At 35.5% G+C, this 18,442-nt stretch overlaps 3 protein-coding genes across 3 annotated transcripts; 2 read left to right on the top strand and 1 right to left on the bottom strand.

Moving 5' to 3' along the window:
* Window positions 1–2,079: 2,079 nt before the first annotated feature.
* gpn3 (GPN-loop GTPase 3) lies at window positions 2,080–6,288 on the top strand. The gene is made up of 8 exons (XM_027152623.2): window positions 2,080–2,299; window positions 3,364–3,472; window positions 3,868–4,035; window positions 4,125–4,249; window positions 4,381–4,496; window positions 4,594–4,690; window positions 4,826–4,954; window positions 5,856–6,288. Exons 1-8 carry the CDS (start codon window positions 2,252–2,254, stop codon window positions 5,928–5,930), a joined length of 867 nt encoding a protein of 288 aa, XP_027008424.1. The 5' UTR covers window positions 2,080–2,251; the 3' UTR covers window positions 5,931–6,288.
* Window positions 6,289–6,789: 501 nt separating this feature from the next.
* Window positions 6,790–9,644, top strand: arpc3 (actin related protein 2/3 complex, subunit 3). Its single transcript, XM_027152729.2, has 7 exons — window positions 6,790–6,946; window positions 7,341–7,440; window positions 7,630–7,706; window positions 7,932–8,000; window positions 8,414–8,540; window positions 8,934–9,028; window positions 9,359–9,644. Exons 1-7 carry the CDS (start codon window positions 6,941–6,943, stop codon window positions 9,419–9,421), a joined length of 537 nt encoding a protein of 178 aa, XP_027008530.1. The 5' UTR covers window positions 6,790–6,940; the 3' UTR covers window positions 9,422–9,644.
* A 261-nt stretch (window positions 9,645–9,905) lies between these two features.
* Window positions 9,906–12,854, bottom strand: ube2g1b (ubiquitin-conjugating enzyme E2G 1b (UBC7 homolog, yeast)). The gene is made up of 6 exons (XM_027152730.2): window positions 12,695–12,854; window positions 11,824–11,926; window positions 11,602–11,699; window positions 11,152–11,330; window positions 10,940–11,058; window positions 9,906–10,569 (listed from the first exon to the last, which is right to left on the bottom strand). Exons 1-5 carry the CDS (start codon window positions 12,735–12,737, stop codon window positions 10,972–10,974), a joined length of 510 nt encoding a protein of 169 aa, XP_027008531.1. The 5' UTR covers window positions 12,738–12,854; the 3' UTR covers window positions 9,906–10,569; window positions 10,940–10,971.
* Window positions 12,855–18,442: the final 5,588 nt, after the last annotated feature.

Raw genomic sequence — 18,442 nt, 5'->3', positions numbered from 1 at the left:
CTTTTTTGCTGACTGTTGAGTTTAGGTAAAACACTCATCTTTCTGCTTCCATTTTTGTCTTTTTGTTCTTGCACCTTTCCCTCAGATCTCTCCTTTTCTTGTGTTGAGCTGTGACCCAGGGCTGGTAGAAAAATTCTCAGTTGTGTGTTAGAGATGACGTTACCTATAACGCATTTTAAATGTCATTCCTGCTCCTTTTTAAGTAAAATCAGTGTTGAAATTAGACAATTTTTTTTAAACTCTTACCTCCTCTCAAAGACCTGCGTAGGACATTCAGGTAGTGTTGCTGCATCAGCTTTCGCATATGATCCTCGCTGTATGCTTTGCACATGCTACACAGATAGCGTTTCTGACCTTGAGTCAAGTCTGAATACTGAAGCAGAAACATCATCATCATAGTTCATTAAAATCAAAGCACACAAGCGAAACACACATGCAACCATTTTGTGTTATATGCAATTCTTGATTCTGATTGGTCAGAGGGTCTGTTAATAACTTCAAGAGAGACAATAAAAAGAAATTAATCAGAAATAAGTTTATTGTAGATAAAATTATCTTACCAATAACATGAATGACAACTTGTTTTGTGGACGTTCCACAACATTAAATGTAACTATAAATGGATTTTATTTTTTTAATTAGTAATGACAAACTGCTGTAGTATAAGAGGAATGAAACACTTCAGAACATCTTAAATTTTAAATGTTCACCTTCATAATGGTGTTGTTTTGCATCATTAGGCTTCGTCACATTGATTGTTTTCATATAACACCATGCCAACATGTTGATTACTAAATCCTTCGACGTAAAGCTCTACACTTCCATCTACAAGCCTATTTCTCTGTTACATGATTGTAGTGTGGCTCTCATTTGCATATTGGATCTTGATTGGCTTTTGAGTTTTATGATGCAATAACACATACCCATAGTATTATATATTAGTTGCACTGCAGTGACCTTTTTAATTAAAGGATTTAATCCTAAAACAAGATTAAAACCAGTGTCAATGGTGAACATAAGATAATCATAGTATATTTTACTTCACTTGACATTTATTTATGAGCTGTGCCTGAAGAAAAATAATATTTTAAATAAATAACCTACAATAACATTGTATAATATGTTTTAATAAATAACCTGTAAGAATGGAGCTGCGAGCATCGCTTTAGGAATATCAGTAGTGAAGTGTGGAGACTGTAAATGTCCTGTTCTCTCTCTCTGAATCTCACGTCCACACTCTGGGCTCTTGAGGTCTACACGAGGAATAAACCAGTCAAGCAACCAAGATGCAGAGTCATGTTTGCTTGTTTAAATTACAGCGACTTTGGATGGTAAGAGATCACTTTCTTATTCAGTCAGACTGTATTGTAGGTGTAACGTTTCTTTGGGTTTTTAGAGAAAACCTACACCACTTTACTCCTGGAAAGGAAAGAAATCGGTTGTGAGAAAGACTATGTTGTATCTCTCCTGAAATTAAAGCATCTTTTACGTGAACAGGTCCGGTTTATTCTATATCACGGTTGCTAGATTCCATTGTAAGTTTCAACAGAATCACAAGTTAAATAAATAAAAGCTAGCAGAGTGTTGTTTTACCTATTTGGCAACCCAGATGGACTGGGACATATTGGAAGGACGTAGAGAATCAGAAAGCTACCATTGAAAATTCCCAATTAATTGTTCAAGGTGACAAGAAAAACAGGGAAATTTGATCTGGGAGGCTTTAATGACATCATTTAAAAAACAAATCAAAACTATGATTACTGTATAAACTTTTAGATATAATGACAGAAATTAATAATGTAAAATTTACTTAATTGTATCTCATGAGTGAATCCTGATGACCTGTTGACACCAGAGAATAATAATAATAAGAAGAAGAAGAATAGATGACTTTACATGCATAATGTACAAAAAACACTTTATTTTTAACCCTCTTCGGCTTCCGTAGCGCCATCAGTACTGTTAAACCCAAACGCCTCTGTACTCCCTCCTTAAGCGCACTACACAGTGTGCACTAATCACGTCTAACACCCTACCTAGTGCACTAGATAAGTGCATTAGAAAGGCGTTTGGGTTTGAACCCTTAGTTACAGGATGTTGTTAACTCAAAAGCAGCATGTCAGCCAGGCGACAGATGTGTGCGTTGTATTTAAGATAATAAACATTTTGTCGGTTATTTAATGTTAATTATTGTAATAAAGCAATATTAGACGTTATAAATTAAAGTTTTGTGGGGTCGAAGAGAGACAGAATGCCTCGATATGCACAGCTTGTCATTGGACCTGCTGGAAGCGGAAAGGTACAAGTTATATATTATCAACATATAATAAGTTCACTTTTATCTAAGAAATAGTTTTTAAATTAAAATGAACAGTCATTGCCCACTTTCTGTGGTATAAGCAAAATAGAAAAAGTTTAAAAAAAAAAAAAAGTAGTAAGGTGTTGATTACTGACCAGAAGGTCATGGGTTCGAATCCCATGTCCACCAAGCTGCCACTGCTGGGCCCCTTAGCAAGGCCCTTAACCCTCAATTGTATAAATTGTAATGCTCAATGCTGTAAATTTTAATGTAAATGAAATGCAGTACGCTTCACCTAGTGTCAGTTACTCAGTCATTAATTAGTTTCCTATAATATCATTCTCCCAAAGTTTATTATTCCTTGCCGATTGGTCATCACTAATGGATCTACTTAGTAGATCGTGTGTGCAAATACCACTAAGCGTGGGCAGAAATCGATTTGATTCAAATCAGTTTATTTGTATGGCGCTTTTAACAATTTCCCATCGTCTCAAAGCAGCTTTGCAGAAGTATGGAAACAGAAGAGAGAGAAGAAGAAATAAATATATAATAATAAGAAGAAAACAAATAAATACAATTAAAGTTTAAAATTAATTTTAAAAAGTATATATATGTAATGTATCCCTATCCCTAATGAGTAAACCGGAGGTGACAGAGGCAAGGAAAAACTCCCTGAGATGATAAGAGGAAGAAACCTTGAGAGGAACCAGGCTCAGAAGGAAACTTCATCCTCATTTGGGTGACACTGGACAGTAAATTTACGAGAAACGGATTAAAATAGTGCAAGTGAAGTCATCGTAAACTTTGAGTTCACCGCAGACCTGATTGCTGATAACTGTGCAGAACATTCCCTCAGAACCTTTAAGTAGATCAACGGCTGTATCTATAATAAAAATGATCAGTAACGATATTGTTATTAATGGTCAATAAAAATGGAACACTACTTGCATATAGGATAAAAATTCTGTACTATTTGATTCCTTTTGTTTGTTAGGGTCTTAGTTAAACGAACAGTACACTAAATTACTTTTGGCACTAATTCTGCACTTTTTTTTTGTTTGCAGAGTACATACTGCTCCACCATGATCCAGCATGCTGAAGCCATAAACCGCTCCATACAGGTTGTAAACCTCGATCCAGCTGCAGAGCACTTTAATTATCCGGTCATGGCAGGTGAGAGTGATCAGTAGAGCAGGTTTCTGAAGAAGAAGAAGAAGAAGAAGAAGAGTATAAAACTGGCTCTCTGTGGCTAATCTAATGAGTATAGTCATTTACAATTGATTTGAATAATGATTGGATCTATTAGTGTGATAAATATCACCAAAAGAGACCTCATTCTGGTTGTTTAGTCCTCCGTGTTATGGATTTGTGGTCTATGGGCATCCATACACCATACAAAAAGTCAAATGATCAACAAATTCATAACTGTGGTACCGATATTTCTGGTCGGTCGAAAATGTTTCAGGATTGAATTGAGTCGAATGCCTAGACTCCTTGATATAAAGATTCATGATGAAAATACAGCAGGTTATTTGATGATTCTTCCATTTCATTTTGCTTAAAATAAGATATCCGGGAGTTGATCCAGGTGGACGACGTGATGGAGGACGACTCGCTGAGGTTTGGCCCGAACGGAGGCTTGGTTTTCTGCATGGAGTACTTCGCTAGTAACTTCGAATGGCTGGAAGAATGTCTGGGGCATGTTGAGGATGACTACATACTTTTTGACTGCCCAGGTTATTAACTAGCTATTTCTTTTGAATTAATAAATGGCTAGTTCACTGATTTAAAGCCTTATTATTCACGTGTTTGTGCCTCTTTTCAGGTCAGATTGAGCTCTACACTCATCTTCCGGTCATGAAGCAGTTAGTCGAGCAGCTCCAGCAGTGGGAGTTTCGTGTGTGTGGCGTCTTTTTAGTCGATTCTCAATTCATGGTTGAGACCTTCAAGGTACATGACATGCTAGTCCTGTGTTTGTTCTCTTATTTTTGTAAATATCTCATAGACTTGGCGTAATCTTGCACACAGACTACGTGTGAAATGTGTGGTTTGTTTTCTCTCTGAATACGTTTCTTTATTAGTTTATTTCTGGTGTCATGGCGGCCTTGAGCGCTATGATAGCACTGGAAATCCCTCAGGTCAACATCATGACCAAGATGGACCTGCTGAATCCTAAGGCTAAGAAAGAAATTGAGAAGTAAGTGATGGTTAACAGAATGTACGTCGTTTTATCGATATTATTAAATCCCTAGAGTAGTGCAAACTGAGAGGTGACGTGCACATGTTTACCGCAGGTATCTAGATCCAGATATGTATTCGATGATGGAGGACAGCTCTGCCACGCTGAGGAGCAAAAAATTCAGGAAACTCACCAAAGCCATCTGTGGATTGGTGAGTCAGCTATAAGTAGTGATGGAAAAACTCACAGATCAGGGTGGCAAAACTTTGTGCGATCATTTTCCATGACATTTCCTTTGTTAAAGTAACATTTTAGTAAACTGCCCTTCTTCTTCTTTTTTTTTTTAGATTGATGACTACAGCATGGTGCGTTTCCTGCCCTTTGATCGCACCGATGATGAAGGCATCAACATTGTTCTTCAGCACATTGACTTTTCCATACAGTATGGCGAGGACCTGGAGTTTAAAGAACCCAAGGTGGGTCCAGTTTGTGCCCTGACTCTTAGATCTGCCGATGACTGGATGTTTAAACCGTAGGATCAGTAATGGCTGTGTCCCAAACGCCAACATCTGAACAAATGCTCATTAAAGTCTTTTCTTTCTTTTATAAACAAAACAAAGGTTAAAAAAACATTCTTACCTTTATTAAAACATAGGCATAAATATCTAGAGAAATATGATGGGATAAGGAAAAAAAAATCTAGAGAGTCACATTTAACTGGATACACCTTCCATATGCTGCATTATGGGTCTTGCTTGTGTGTGTGTGTGTGTGAGAGAGTGTGTGTGTGAGAGAGTGTGTGTGTGAGAGAGTGTGTGTGTGAGAGAGTGTGTGTGTGAGAGAGTGTGTGTGTGAGAGAGTGTGTGTGTGAGAGAGTGTGTGTGTGAGAGAGTGTGTGTGAGAGAGTGTGTGTGAGAGTGTGTGTGAGAGAGTGTGTGTGAGAGAGTGTGTGTGAGAGAGTGTGTGTGAGTGTGTGTGAGTGTGTGTGAGAGTGTGTGTGTGAGATGTGTGTGTGAGAGTGTGTGTGTGTGTGTGTGAGTTTGTGAGTGTGTGTGAGAGAGTGTGTGTGAGTGTGTGTGTGTGTGGGGGGGAGTTTGTGAGTGTGTGTGAGAGTGTGCGTGTGAGTGTGTGTGTGAGTGTGCCTGTGCGTGTGAGAGTGTGTGTGTGTGAGTGTGCGTGTGAGAGTGTGCGTGAGCGCATTATCTATCTATCTATCTATCTATCTATCTATCTATCTATCTATCTATCTATCTATCTATCTATCTATCTACTTTGATTCTTGTCATCAATCATTGTTCTTTTTTATTCATAATCTATATTATGGTCATTTTTCCTGCCCATATTATTATAATTATTGTCCCTTTTTATATTTCCCAGGACGAGGAGGAGGAGGAGGAAGAACCTGGCAATCAGAATTACGATGCGTATTTCCAAGACAGAGTGGATTCCTAAACCCCACAGCCACATGACCACCAGAGACACTGAAGTGAGCAGATATTTGTACTCCACCGAATGCTGACAGTGGAAATCCAACCCTGCAAGTGAACAACACTGTACAGAAGACCCTGTGTATAAAGACAGAATGTTCAAGTTCAAGAATTATTTTCAGTTTTGTTTGATTTGTCTAATTCTTTTATCTGTAACCGAAGCTCTTTGCTCATGTCCTGGGTATCGACATGGCTTGTATTATACATAGATATAACTTATGTTAAATATCTTTTTCAATAAATTAGAGATTTTTGGAAAACAGATGTGTGTCATTGATGCATTTGTAAAACTAATTCATATCTCAATAAAAAATCAAATTTAAGGATGAATGTTTGCTTTTAACAATAAGATTTCACAAATACAAACCTACGTACTTTCTATAACCATATACTGTATACTGTATATATATATATATATATATATATATATATATATATATATATATATATATATATATATATATATATATATATGCATCTTTAATGGTGAATATTTACAAACTGATGCAAAATAAGCATCACAGCATCAGCTTGAAACTTACAGACACTTCATTAGAGATTTATTTATATATTTATTTATGTATTTATGTATTTATTTATTTGGAAAAAAAATATTGGCTGCATTTACAGCTAATAAATCCATATTAAAGTGAATAAATATAAATAAATCTAAGGCTGTGTGACTGTTAGCTAACCTGGTATCTTGCTAACAGCAAAAAGTTAAAATAATATATTTATATTTATTTAAGACCATTTTATTAATTACTAGTTATTTAAGAGATAAACTGTTAATAATGGGCAACATAGGCAGAGACTTTTCTGCCCCCTTGTGGACAACAGAAGTAACTGCACTGGAGTTTTACAAGCCAGCTACTTCCGGTATCACTGTGTTTGGGTGGGACAAGCGGAAGCGGCGTTTTTCAGTGCTTTGACATTAACCAATTTCTTCCCAAAAAAACAGCAAATATCTTAAAAATGCCGGTAAGCAAACTTATGAAGTCGTATTTAAACACGTGACTTTTGATATGTGTGACAGAAAACGTGTCTTTAAACGCTTTTAAAGTGAGAATTTAGCAGCCTTTAGCTTTTTTTTGCTATGTTAGCATTTAGCTAGCCGTCTCACACAGCCTCAGATTTATTTATATTTATTCACTTTAATATGGATTTATTAGCTTTAAATGCAGCGAATTGTTGTTTTTTTCCTGCAAAAAAAATAGAAATAAAAATAAATCTCTAATGTTGTGTCTAAGTTTCAAGCTGATGCTGTGAAGCTTGTTTTGCATCAATTTGTAAATATTCAGCATTAAAAATGCATAGAGATGAATTTGAATTGAATTTAAGTTGAATTGCATGGGTTTGTGCTTCTCATTTACAGGCTTATCATTCCAGTCTAATGGACGACGACACCAAACTGGTGGGAAATATGGCAATGTTGCCCCTCAAAACACAGTTTAAAGGCCCTGCTCCAAAAGAAAGTAAGATATTTTGCCTATTTTTTAAAACCTGGAAGCTGTCACTAGATGTTTTATACAGGTTCTGTATATGTGGTATACATATATATGCGCTGTGGCATATCTTCCTTAAATGGTCTTAAAACCTGTCACATCACGGCGGCGTCTGCTGTGCGTAATGTTCCTGTTTCCTTTTTCTCTTTCCTCTTTCAGCCAAAGACACAGACATCATCGACGAGGCCATTTACTACTTTAAAGCCAATGTTTTCTTCAAGAATTATGAAATTAAGGTAAGGCGAGAACAAGGAAAAAAGCAAAACAAATCCACAGAGAGAGGATCAGGGTAAAATATGCATGCATGTCTGAACGTGCATGTCTGACGCTCGGGCGCCTTTGGTTGTACGTTGTTGTTTGTCGAATTTGTATGAGTTTTGAATTTTATATTCTTGACTTTAAACTTGACTTGTGATTTTTTTCTCTGACTCATTTTTATTTTGTATCGTACCATTTATCAGAATGAGGCAGACCGAACATTGATCTACGTCACTCTGTACATCTCTGAATGCCTCAAGAAGCTGCAGAAGGTATGTGTCCATCATATAATTGGGGTTGTGCTGGTAGAGTAAAATAGTACATTTTATTCATTCATTTATTATTTTTTATTATTATTTTTTTCAGTAAGATCTTAGCCTTTTAAGTCGTTTTATTCCTTTTATTCCACAGCATTTTGCCAATGTAACGTTTCCTTTTTTTAATAAAATTACTTGTCATAATTTTTTATCAGTTTCTCGTTATATTTCATCCTAATGTACACCAGCTAGAAGCATCTTTTAGTAAATAGGGCAAAAAAACGCTGTGGGATTTTTTTTCCCCCCACACTCAACTTCAGACTTTTTCAAACAAAATTACATATTTTTTTAAACAAGAAATATCAGACATGATTGGTTATTTCTTTTTGATTCTTTATGTTAATCCCATCCTTGTATTTGATCCCCAGTGCAGCTCTAAAGGCCAGGGAGAGAAGGAGATGTACACGCTGGGCATCACCAACTTCCCCATCCCAGGAGAGCCGGGATTCCCTCTCAATGCCATGTACGTGAAACCTACCAACAGACAGGAAGACGGTACGTTGCAAACACTCATTCACTCACATCTACATTTACGTTTCAGAAGAAATTTATAATACAAGGTGTTTCAAAACCCTTTGTTGACCAATTTACTGTTTAACAACGAATGATGCTTTACCGGGTTTTTAAATTTAATTCTTCTCAGAAATCCAAAAACTTCATAAAATCTGTAAAGACCAGGTGGTGTTATATAACATTCATTTCTTTAGTTTAATCATGAGACTTATAAGCGCTGTATGTTCATTAGAGTATTTAATAGGCACATGTTCACATTTGGACCGAACGTGTTATTACGGGTCAAACCTTCCAGTATTATTGTGCAGCTTTGATCTGTAATCATATCAACCTTCACTCCGGTTGATCCGATGTTTGTTCTTATGTCCTGAGCAGAATCTATGAGGGCTTACCTGCAGCAGATTCGTCAGGAAACAGGCCTGAGACTGTGTGAAAAAGTGTTCGACCCACAGACAGACAAGCCAAGCAAGGTAAGACAGCTGGTTTATTATTATTGTTTTGTTTTTTATTGCGCACATCTACAATATTGGTTATAACTTTTATAGGTAAAGTTATGTTACTATACTAAATGTCAGCTGGCATCGTATACGTTTGTTCACAGCTACACTTTTTTAAGCTTTTTTTTTTTTAAGTCCTAGGTTAAATAAGTGCACTACTTCTGCTTGTACTTCATTAACTCATGATTCACACTATTTATACTTCAGACTGGAGTAGAACAGTGTATAACTGTGTGATTTTAGACACACCTAAAATGATTGTTTTAAGCTAAACACCAAACCGTCTTTCTTTTTCCTCCACAGTGGTGGATGTGCTTTGTAAAGAGACAATTCATGAACAAGAGTCTGTCTGCTCCTGGGCAATAAGAACTGGAGCAACTGGAAGTCTCTTGGTCATCCATGTGGAGCGTGGGTGGGAATAATATTCCAGTTTTGGATGTTTTCCTTGTTTTTTTTGTTTTTTTCTTCCATTGGATACCAGATTTAAGAAATTTTATACTTGCACATTTGATTTCCTGCCATTATACATCCTATATGATATGATACAAGGTAATCAAATAAAAGCCGAATAATAAAAGTTTATTCTGTATTTGAATACAAATGCTTGAATATTTTACAAACAGGAAGGGTTTTTAATTCTTATTTGGGATAAACAATGCCTCAGTTATGCTTTAGCTACCGATACTGAATTGTTTCCGATCAGAAAACATGACACACCTGAGGAGAGTCAAATATGAGAACGAGAACCACAAATGTTTCTTACCTCTTTAGAAATAAATATTTAAATTAACCATTTTTCAACAAACTTGAAGCATCAATTATGTGATGACAAAACACAGACACAAGCTTATAGACTCTCAGACAAAATACTTTTAATGAGCAATAAACAAGGTAAATTGAAAATAAACAACAGATTAAAAAACAATTACTGCAAGACTTGTACACGAATGACTGACGGCTTTAACGCCGCAAAGGAATAAAGGTGAAGTGGAGGAGAAACACGGACAGATAATCAGGTTGACGTGGCTATAATACAGTATTTACAGATGTAGAATATTTGCTACACACGAAATATTCTCGCTTACATGAATAGGTATTCTTTTTGGTTTGTCAAAAACAAAACGGGAGGATTCTGACAGACATGGCATCCCATCACATGACTTTGATTCTCTCCTGTGCAGGAGGATGAATTAAGGCAGCAGGGAGCACACAGACTCCTTAATGGGAGACGTTTGTTGCATGAGGTTCTCTGAAGCTACAGTGAATGAACTCTGGGGGCAAATTGCATAAGTGACTTTGCATATAGTCGATGGCTCAGAGGCAAGAAGGGAAAGAAAAGCAAAAAAAAAAAAAAGAAGGCCATGCATTACACCATCATTAAAATAAATAAGTGTCTATCTCTCCCACACACACTAACCATACATTCAGAGAAGATTCAGGTGTTAAATTTCCATTTCCTTATGAAGGGAAACGGGAACAGAGTGATGGATCTTGCTATTTGCTACCTCTCCTGTCTGTGGGAGAGAAGAAAAGTAATATTCACAATTCACATACAGTATTTCTTTTCCCATTAAAACACTTTTCATTTATGCTACAGAAATTTGTCATTATAAAAAGTTTTCAGAAGTTTTATCACAGCTACAGATGGGTAAAGATACCAGAAAAATGAGAAATCCAAACACAGTGAAAAATGGTTAGAAGATGAAAAATATTTCAACAACGTGCCAACAGAAAAAACAGGAATATTTAAGAAAGATGTAAAGTTGAATATACAGTTTGTTACAGGCTCCTTTTCAACCATCTCCATCTAATGGACCGCATCTTCCTCCACCGATCAGATTCTCATTGTGTATATAAACATTCACTGATGCCTAATAGACTTACTATTGAAGAGAGTATTGCAGTGAAGGGAAGATCTAGTCAAATGCCATCTCCTGGCTTTTTCTCACACAGCGGGCTACTTTTCTTTTAAACTCTCCGTTGGGATCTTCTCGCCATTCTTTCTGTTAACGCACACATCCCTGCATATCATCCAAGTACTCTTCACACATACAATATAATGTGGTAAACTAGCTGGTGCTACTAAATGGACTTACAGCAGCGTCCACATTGGCCGGTGAGTCACTGTTCGGGTCAGCCAGCATGGATATGACGCTGATCATGATGGTCTCGACGGTGTGTATCGGCAGCCAACGCTCTTCAGGCTTCTCATAGCCAAACCTGTCCTCTCCTGGCTCATGTAAGATTGAGATGCAGACATCCCCGTTCTTTGCCACTGAAGGTTGTGGAATCAGAATCAGATCAAGTGAATGCTAGTTCAAAATCTACTGCAAAGGGTCATAAAATGCTGCTGAGATCCAACCGAAAAAAAAAAAAAAACTAAATACCAAACAAAAGACAAACTTGAGGAAAAACTTAGATGATGTGGTTTGTGCTATAAATGAGGTATGAATCAGTTTTAAATGTTAATCTTAGGTGTGTTTACACCTACATGCTTCTCTCCATCTTTAAGACCTGGTGATTGTGGTCTAATCATATGCACTTACCGTTAGGGTGCCAGATTTCTGTAATAAATTTCAGCTTTGGAGGACGAAGTGGGTAGTCGTGAGGAAAAGTGAGGTTCGCTTTAAAAAATCCACCCTCGCTATTACAGGAAAAAATAAGAAAACAAACAGAAATCCTGTTAAAACACAGAAGGAACTTCTTTCTACCAGCTTGATGACCTGGAGGTCATATTGTAGGAATGACTTACTCACTCCATTACTTACAACAACGTATCAGCTGGACCGATGATCACAACCTCCCACTGATAGATATCATCGTCATCGATCAGACCAGCCGAAAAACCTTCGACGGGGTTCTTATTGAGTTCTGTGATCAAATACAACACAACAACAGATAAGCCAAAAAAAGAACCAAATGAGTAATGATAGATCATCTGCTCTTCTTATGCACTGGTCTTTCTACATGGGTATCAATCCAATGCCAACAAGGTGTTAAATGTCAATAAATGTACATTATTAATATAATTTGTAGCTGATACTTACTAAATAAAAATTATAAACCTATATTATTATATTGAAAAATACATGAATACATAAATAAAAAAAATTACACAAGTATTCTATGACAAATGTGTTCTAACAAACCCCGCCCCTTATTTGATTCTGATTGGCTGACAGCGCTGGAGCTCGATCAAACAGCCAATCATAGTACAGGAGGCGGGACTTATCCCAATGTAGATATTACAACATAACTATATCGCATGCTGTTTTAAAAACTGAGCTAAAATACAGTGAAAATTGTTACAAACTGTAACTGTTCGACCTTTACGAGGCAATCTGATCAAAACAATATAATGTGTATGTCTTTAAACCTCACTATAATCTTAGTGACCTGTTTATCTGTTAGCAATCAGAACTAGCTTTAACAAATCACTTTAGTTTGATATTTACACCATTCCAACATGTCAAGCCTTTAAACACACGCTAACGTTTTAACACAGATGAACAGCAATGTTGTTGCTAATAACCCAGTAAATTTCCCAATGTATAATTATATAACTAGTTTGTAGCTTAGCTTGCTAGCCAAATAATGAGTCTTATTTACATTAAAAACCATAAACTACTTTTTCATTACCTGCTAACTGTTTTCTAAGAAGAAGTGACGACTGCTCGGTCATTTTAATGAGACAACTAGTTTGTTTAAAGTGAATGTAAAAGATAACAGCGAACTTCAACACCGTGCTGCTGCTTCGCCTTCTAACAATTGTCAGCTGATTGACATCGTTCTTTGTCCAATCACAGTTAAGGCCCACCCACCCAGACGCTCCGTGCGCTTGCGCGATAGGAAAAATGGGGCAAGAGTTTTGACGCCTATTCAGAAGCATGGGCTCGAAATAAAATATAAAGTAAAGTAAAAAAAATTTTTTTTTAAATATATCTTTATATAATTTTTAATAGTTTATTTCTTTATATATATATATATATATATATATATATATATATATATATATATATATATAGATTCTTTTTTTTATTTGTTTTTTTATTTATATAAATAAATATATAGATAGATTATATAGATATATATATATAGATAGATTATATAGATATATATATAGATATATATAAATTAGAAATATAATATAGAAATAATATATAGAAATATAGAAATTGATAGATATATAGATATATATATAAAATGCAAATCACTTTAAATTACATAACATTAAATAACACTATTCTATACATTTAGCTTGGACTACACAAGACGATGACAGCATTTAAATAGGAATACAGAATATATGACAGATCAGTTATGAGAGTGCATGCATAGTAGTGCAAAGAACAATATTGTGCAATATTACGCTTTTTGTACAGTATATTGATGATGTGATGACTGACAGTTCTGATAATGCAGTACTTACTGATATAAAGCAGGGAATATAATTATGGTGATTGTCTGGGGAAAGAAACTGTTCCTGTGTCTGTCAGTTTGGGTAAGAAAAGAAGGTGGGAGCTGAAATGATGATGTTGATGATGGACCTCCGACCTCTCTTCAAATTAGCTATTACAATTTCTTTATACTGTAGTTGCGACCAGAAAAACATTTGTTGTAGTAATAAATAATGTCCACTAGATGGCACACTACTCACGTCCGATATGTAATGCCAGGCCCAGGCAGAGCTTAACCTTTCTTGGACAGTTTTGAAGAATGTTGCTACAAAAGTCTATTTTAGTTTATCAGGATGCATCATCAGAAAATGTAAAATGTAAAAATATGTTTGGCTCAACAGAGGCATGAAAATGTCTGCATAACCTGAGACACAGGCTCTCTCTGTTGTGTAACACATATCCTGAGAACTTTAAAATCTCCCTTACATGCTAGATTCTTGCATTTGTAAATTTTCCAGATCCTTATAAGGCCCTTGTGTGGCTGGGAGCCCAGACACCAACAGCAACACATAGTCTTAATATGGTAGAGGGTGCTTTAGCAGCCTCATTCCTCATCCAGGGAACCAAAACAACAGGATTAGCCTTTTTCTGCATGATACAATCAAGCCGGTGTGTCAAAAAGTGGAACGTGGTGTGTCAAGGTTTTGTATTCTGTCAGAAACGGGTAGTTTGAGATTTTTCACTGATTGTTCATGTTGACTTCTTGTCTGTTACAGCAGCTCGGAGAGTCGTTCCTGCTTTAAGTCCAATTTCACTCCAATTTAAGTCCAACCACATGTATTACCATGTGTTATAATTTAAAAGAAAGGTTTTTACTACACAGAAGTCTTCAGAGCAACGATATCAATTCATTTTATCATGCCAAGCTTATTAACTACGAGAGAGAGAAAAATGAAAGGCTGTTGAGAGAGCATTAGTTCATCACAGGAAATAAGTTTTTAATATGATCTTAAGTACTTTCCAAGACATTAACTTTATCTATAAATTTATATGGATGAATGATAATGTATTGTTCTTTAAAATAATTAAAAATTATTATCACTGGCAATTTGTTATACTCAAATTCTCCAGAACAAACTTCATGGAAAATGAAGGATTATAAAATAATACACACCAGGTATATCACATAAAATCACTTATATGTTAATCCTTACATGTATTAGTGTAGCAGAAAAAAGTTGTATAATCTTTCCTGCTGAAATGACATTCATTATTAGCTCACATCCAAATCCATATTCCATTAATAGCCAGATATTTTCAACAAAATCCATTTCATCATGACACTCTATATCTCAGAACATTGTGTGTGTATTTGTATTGTAGGTTTATAGTGCAGCCCAGAATGGTTTGTATGCAGCTCTTATTTTAATTAATGCTCCACTATACTGGACTGCTGACTGGGCTTTTTCCCCTCAGGCCTGTCACAGTTAAAGTGTTAGTCATGGGGTGAGCGATAAACGGCCTATAAATGGCTCGACTGACTAACGAGAAAAAGAATGCACGTGAACAGGACAAACGTTTCTTTGTAAGAGATTGTATTTTAATTTGCATGCATTCAGTAATCTCAAACAACATGCCTAAAAAATGCCTTTACAATTAATATTAAAGTAAAGCAAACAGACCCCTTACACAAAAATGACATGCGATCAGTAAACAGACATCATGTGAATAATATGTGATAAATAAAACCTGGCTTAATGATTAAAAATATGAACAAGCACATGTTAAATAAAGGAATAATGATGCTGTCTATACGTATTTAAGGTTAACCTTTTATGAATCTCAAATAAGACACACTAAATGAAATATTCGTAAATATCTGTAAGAAACCTGTGTGAAATCTAGTGGCACGTATCTCCATGACAACCCTGAGGTGCCTAAACTAATTTAGTGTGTTCGTATCCGTTTATCTGTGCTCATGGTGTGTCATGGAATGATTGCAGACTCTCGGGGCTCAGAGTTAATCTAGTGATTTGTTCCTGCAGCGTTGTTTTATCAGTGACACAGCGTACACCGTGCGGGTGCTTTATCACAGCTTCCAAATATAACCACGTTTCTCCAAATGACGACAGACATACCATAACCGCATTTTACACTGTGGCTGATTGCTCGTCATTGACTGCAGTTAGTATTCATCCAAAATTAGCTCTTGAGAAATTGAGGGTTAAGAGTCAAACATTGTCTCTTTGTTGCTCAATACCTTCCAGTGAACAGAAGACTCCATCCCAAAGAAGACTGAGCACTTTTCTCTTAAAAATATACAAGTTTTCAATATAGAATCAACTAAAACATGCATTGAATCAGTAAATAGTGGCAGATAAGAAGATAAGGCTCTGAGCTGTGACTTGGGGTTCAAGCCCCAGCACTGCCAAGGACATAATAAAAAGGTCTAATCATTTGTTTTGATTTTATTTGACTTCTATAAATGAATAATTCACAGTCAATACAGTATATAATACGAATAACACGCCACTAGTTTAAAAACGTATAAAAGCTTTTTGCAGTATGTTAATGTTTATATTTTAAGTTTAAAAGTTGTTATAGCGGACCTGGACGTGTATCGTGTAAATGGATTGTAGTTTGTGGATTGTAATCATGTTACATAAAGAAAACTTTCTCTGTTTTGAAAACGTCTTTAATCTATGTCTTTGTAACTGTAATCGTAATTAATTAGTTGTAATTGAATGGTACATTTATTTATTTATGTATTTTATGTATGTATTAATTTATTAATGATTTTCTTTTACATATTAAAAATATTACTTAGAAATCAACATAAAAAAACAGTGTTTTAGTATTATGTTTTAAATTTATATGATATTATGCAGAAAACAGGGCACGGTGGCTTAGTGGTTAGCACGTTCGCCTCACACCTCCAGGGTTGGGGGTTTGATTCCCACCTCTGCCTTGTGTGTGTGGAGTTTGCATGTTCTCCCCGTGCCTCGGGGGTTCCTCCCCCGGTCCAGAGACATGCATGGTAAGTTGATTGGCATCTCTGGAAATTGTCCGTAGTGTGTGATTGTGTGAGTGAATGAGTGTGTGTGCCCTGTGATGGGTTGGCACTCCGTCCAGGGTGTATCCTGCCTCGATGCCCAATGACGCCTGAGATAGGCACAGGCTCTCCGTGACCTGATAAGTTTGGATACGCGGTACAAAATGAATGAATAAATGAATGAATTATGCAAAAAAACAAATTGTATGTAGTCAAGTGGTAAATGAAGTCTCATATGTAATAAGATTATCATAAGGCGTATAGAGTTATGTTCAATATATTACAATATATGTGACATGCCATCTAGCACTTAACTGAAGATCCTGAGTGAAAGAGTAATGAAATACACAGGGTTGTTATTTTGGGTGAGATCCTGTGACAACTATTTAGGACACGGATGGCGTTTGTATCACAAATCATCAGTTATATAGCTATAAAAGTTATTGTTTCATCTTGCAAAACAGGTTATTATATAAAGAATAAAATCAGCCCAGTTATATGATTCACCTAAATGAGAAATATTATATGCTATGTGATATTTTTAGAGTGTTGCTTTTGACTTTTGTTGAGTCAGAGTGAGAAAGAAAATAATCAGTCATTAATGTCTGATGATGCACAGAACTGATGGATTTGTTTGCATTCCTCAAGACTGTCTGGTTCTAAAATTAAACCCGACTTAAAGTCTGAACATTAATCAGCGTAATCTTAGACTTAGTCAGAATAAAAGAAAAAGAAAAATATTTTTTTATTTATTTACGAGAGGAGAGTTTTTCCCTCTCCACATTTTGCATTTATTTGCACATTAATGGTTTTATTGATCACACATTATGCACTGACAGATAATCAAATGTAAAAAAACAACAACACACAATTATATGTAAACTGTGTTTTAGGTAAAGATTATAAAATTAAAACATGTTCAATAAAACACAAAAATATATGTTTTATAAAGAGATTATTAGACTTTTTTACACACTGTGTTAAACATACTGTTATGTTTCTCCTACAGGCTTTTGAACCAAAGCTTAAAGAACTGTCTGTTATGGATACGTTTAATAAAATGACCCTTTTACCAAAAAAATGAAATTACACATTACACTTCATTTCAGCTGTTCTTATTTAAAGTCGTTGTTCCTATGAACATGGCGTCACGATGGCGACATCATTCAGCAGGATAGATCAGCTGATCCAATCAGAGCCAACTGACGTCGGAAGGAGCTATGATATGATTGGACAACTAGCCGCAGTACGTTAATTAGTCCGCCATATTGGAAGGGACCAATAAATAGATGTTTATATATAAAAGTAATATATATATATATAATTATATTTTATTATATAAAAGTAAAAACATAAATAATAAGAATAAGAATAATAAGAATAATAAGAAGAATAAATATATTATATATTATCCTTTTTTGTCAGCCTTAAAAAATATGTATTGTTACGTTTTAAAATCTAAATCTAAATCTAAATCTATATCTTGTTAATAAGTCACCAAGCTAAACGTGTTACACCTGTAAGTCATTAAATTGCGTTGTTTAAACTTTTACATCCAAATTAAACATAATATTTTGGATTTTAAACTTGTCTTTAAATCCATGTTTATCATTTAAATCATCATGTCTATGATGAACATTTAAAGTGTTGCCCTATCAAATATGACGTCCATCTACCTGGAAGCTTGTAGTTCATCTTACCTTCACATGGATAATTTAGTTACAGTTAATGGAATCCTGGGAACAAAACGTCTTTTGCTCCATTTGTTGTTTTTTCCCCTATACGTTAGCACACGTTCACGCTGTCAAATGAGACTCTTAATACAAATCATTTCTAAATAGACATGAAGATGCAAGAGCTAGTATTATACGTAGAACGCAGGCAGCCAATCAGCGGGGTCCAGGACTTCCGGGTCGTGTTCGACCAATCAAACGCTTC

This window comes from Tachysurus fulvidraco, chromosome 21 (genome assembly GCF_022655615.1).
Source record: "Tachysurus fulvidraco isolate hzauxx_2018 chromosome 21, HZAU_PFXX_2.0, whole genome shotgun sequence".
NCBI lineage: Eukaryota > Metazoa > Chordata > Actinopteri > Siluriformes > Bagridae > Tachysurus > Tachysurus fulvidraco.
Note: the sequence above shows the minus strand (reverse complement) of the source record. Positions and strands in the feature narration are given on the sequence as shown.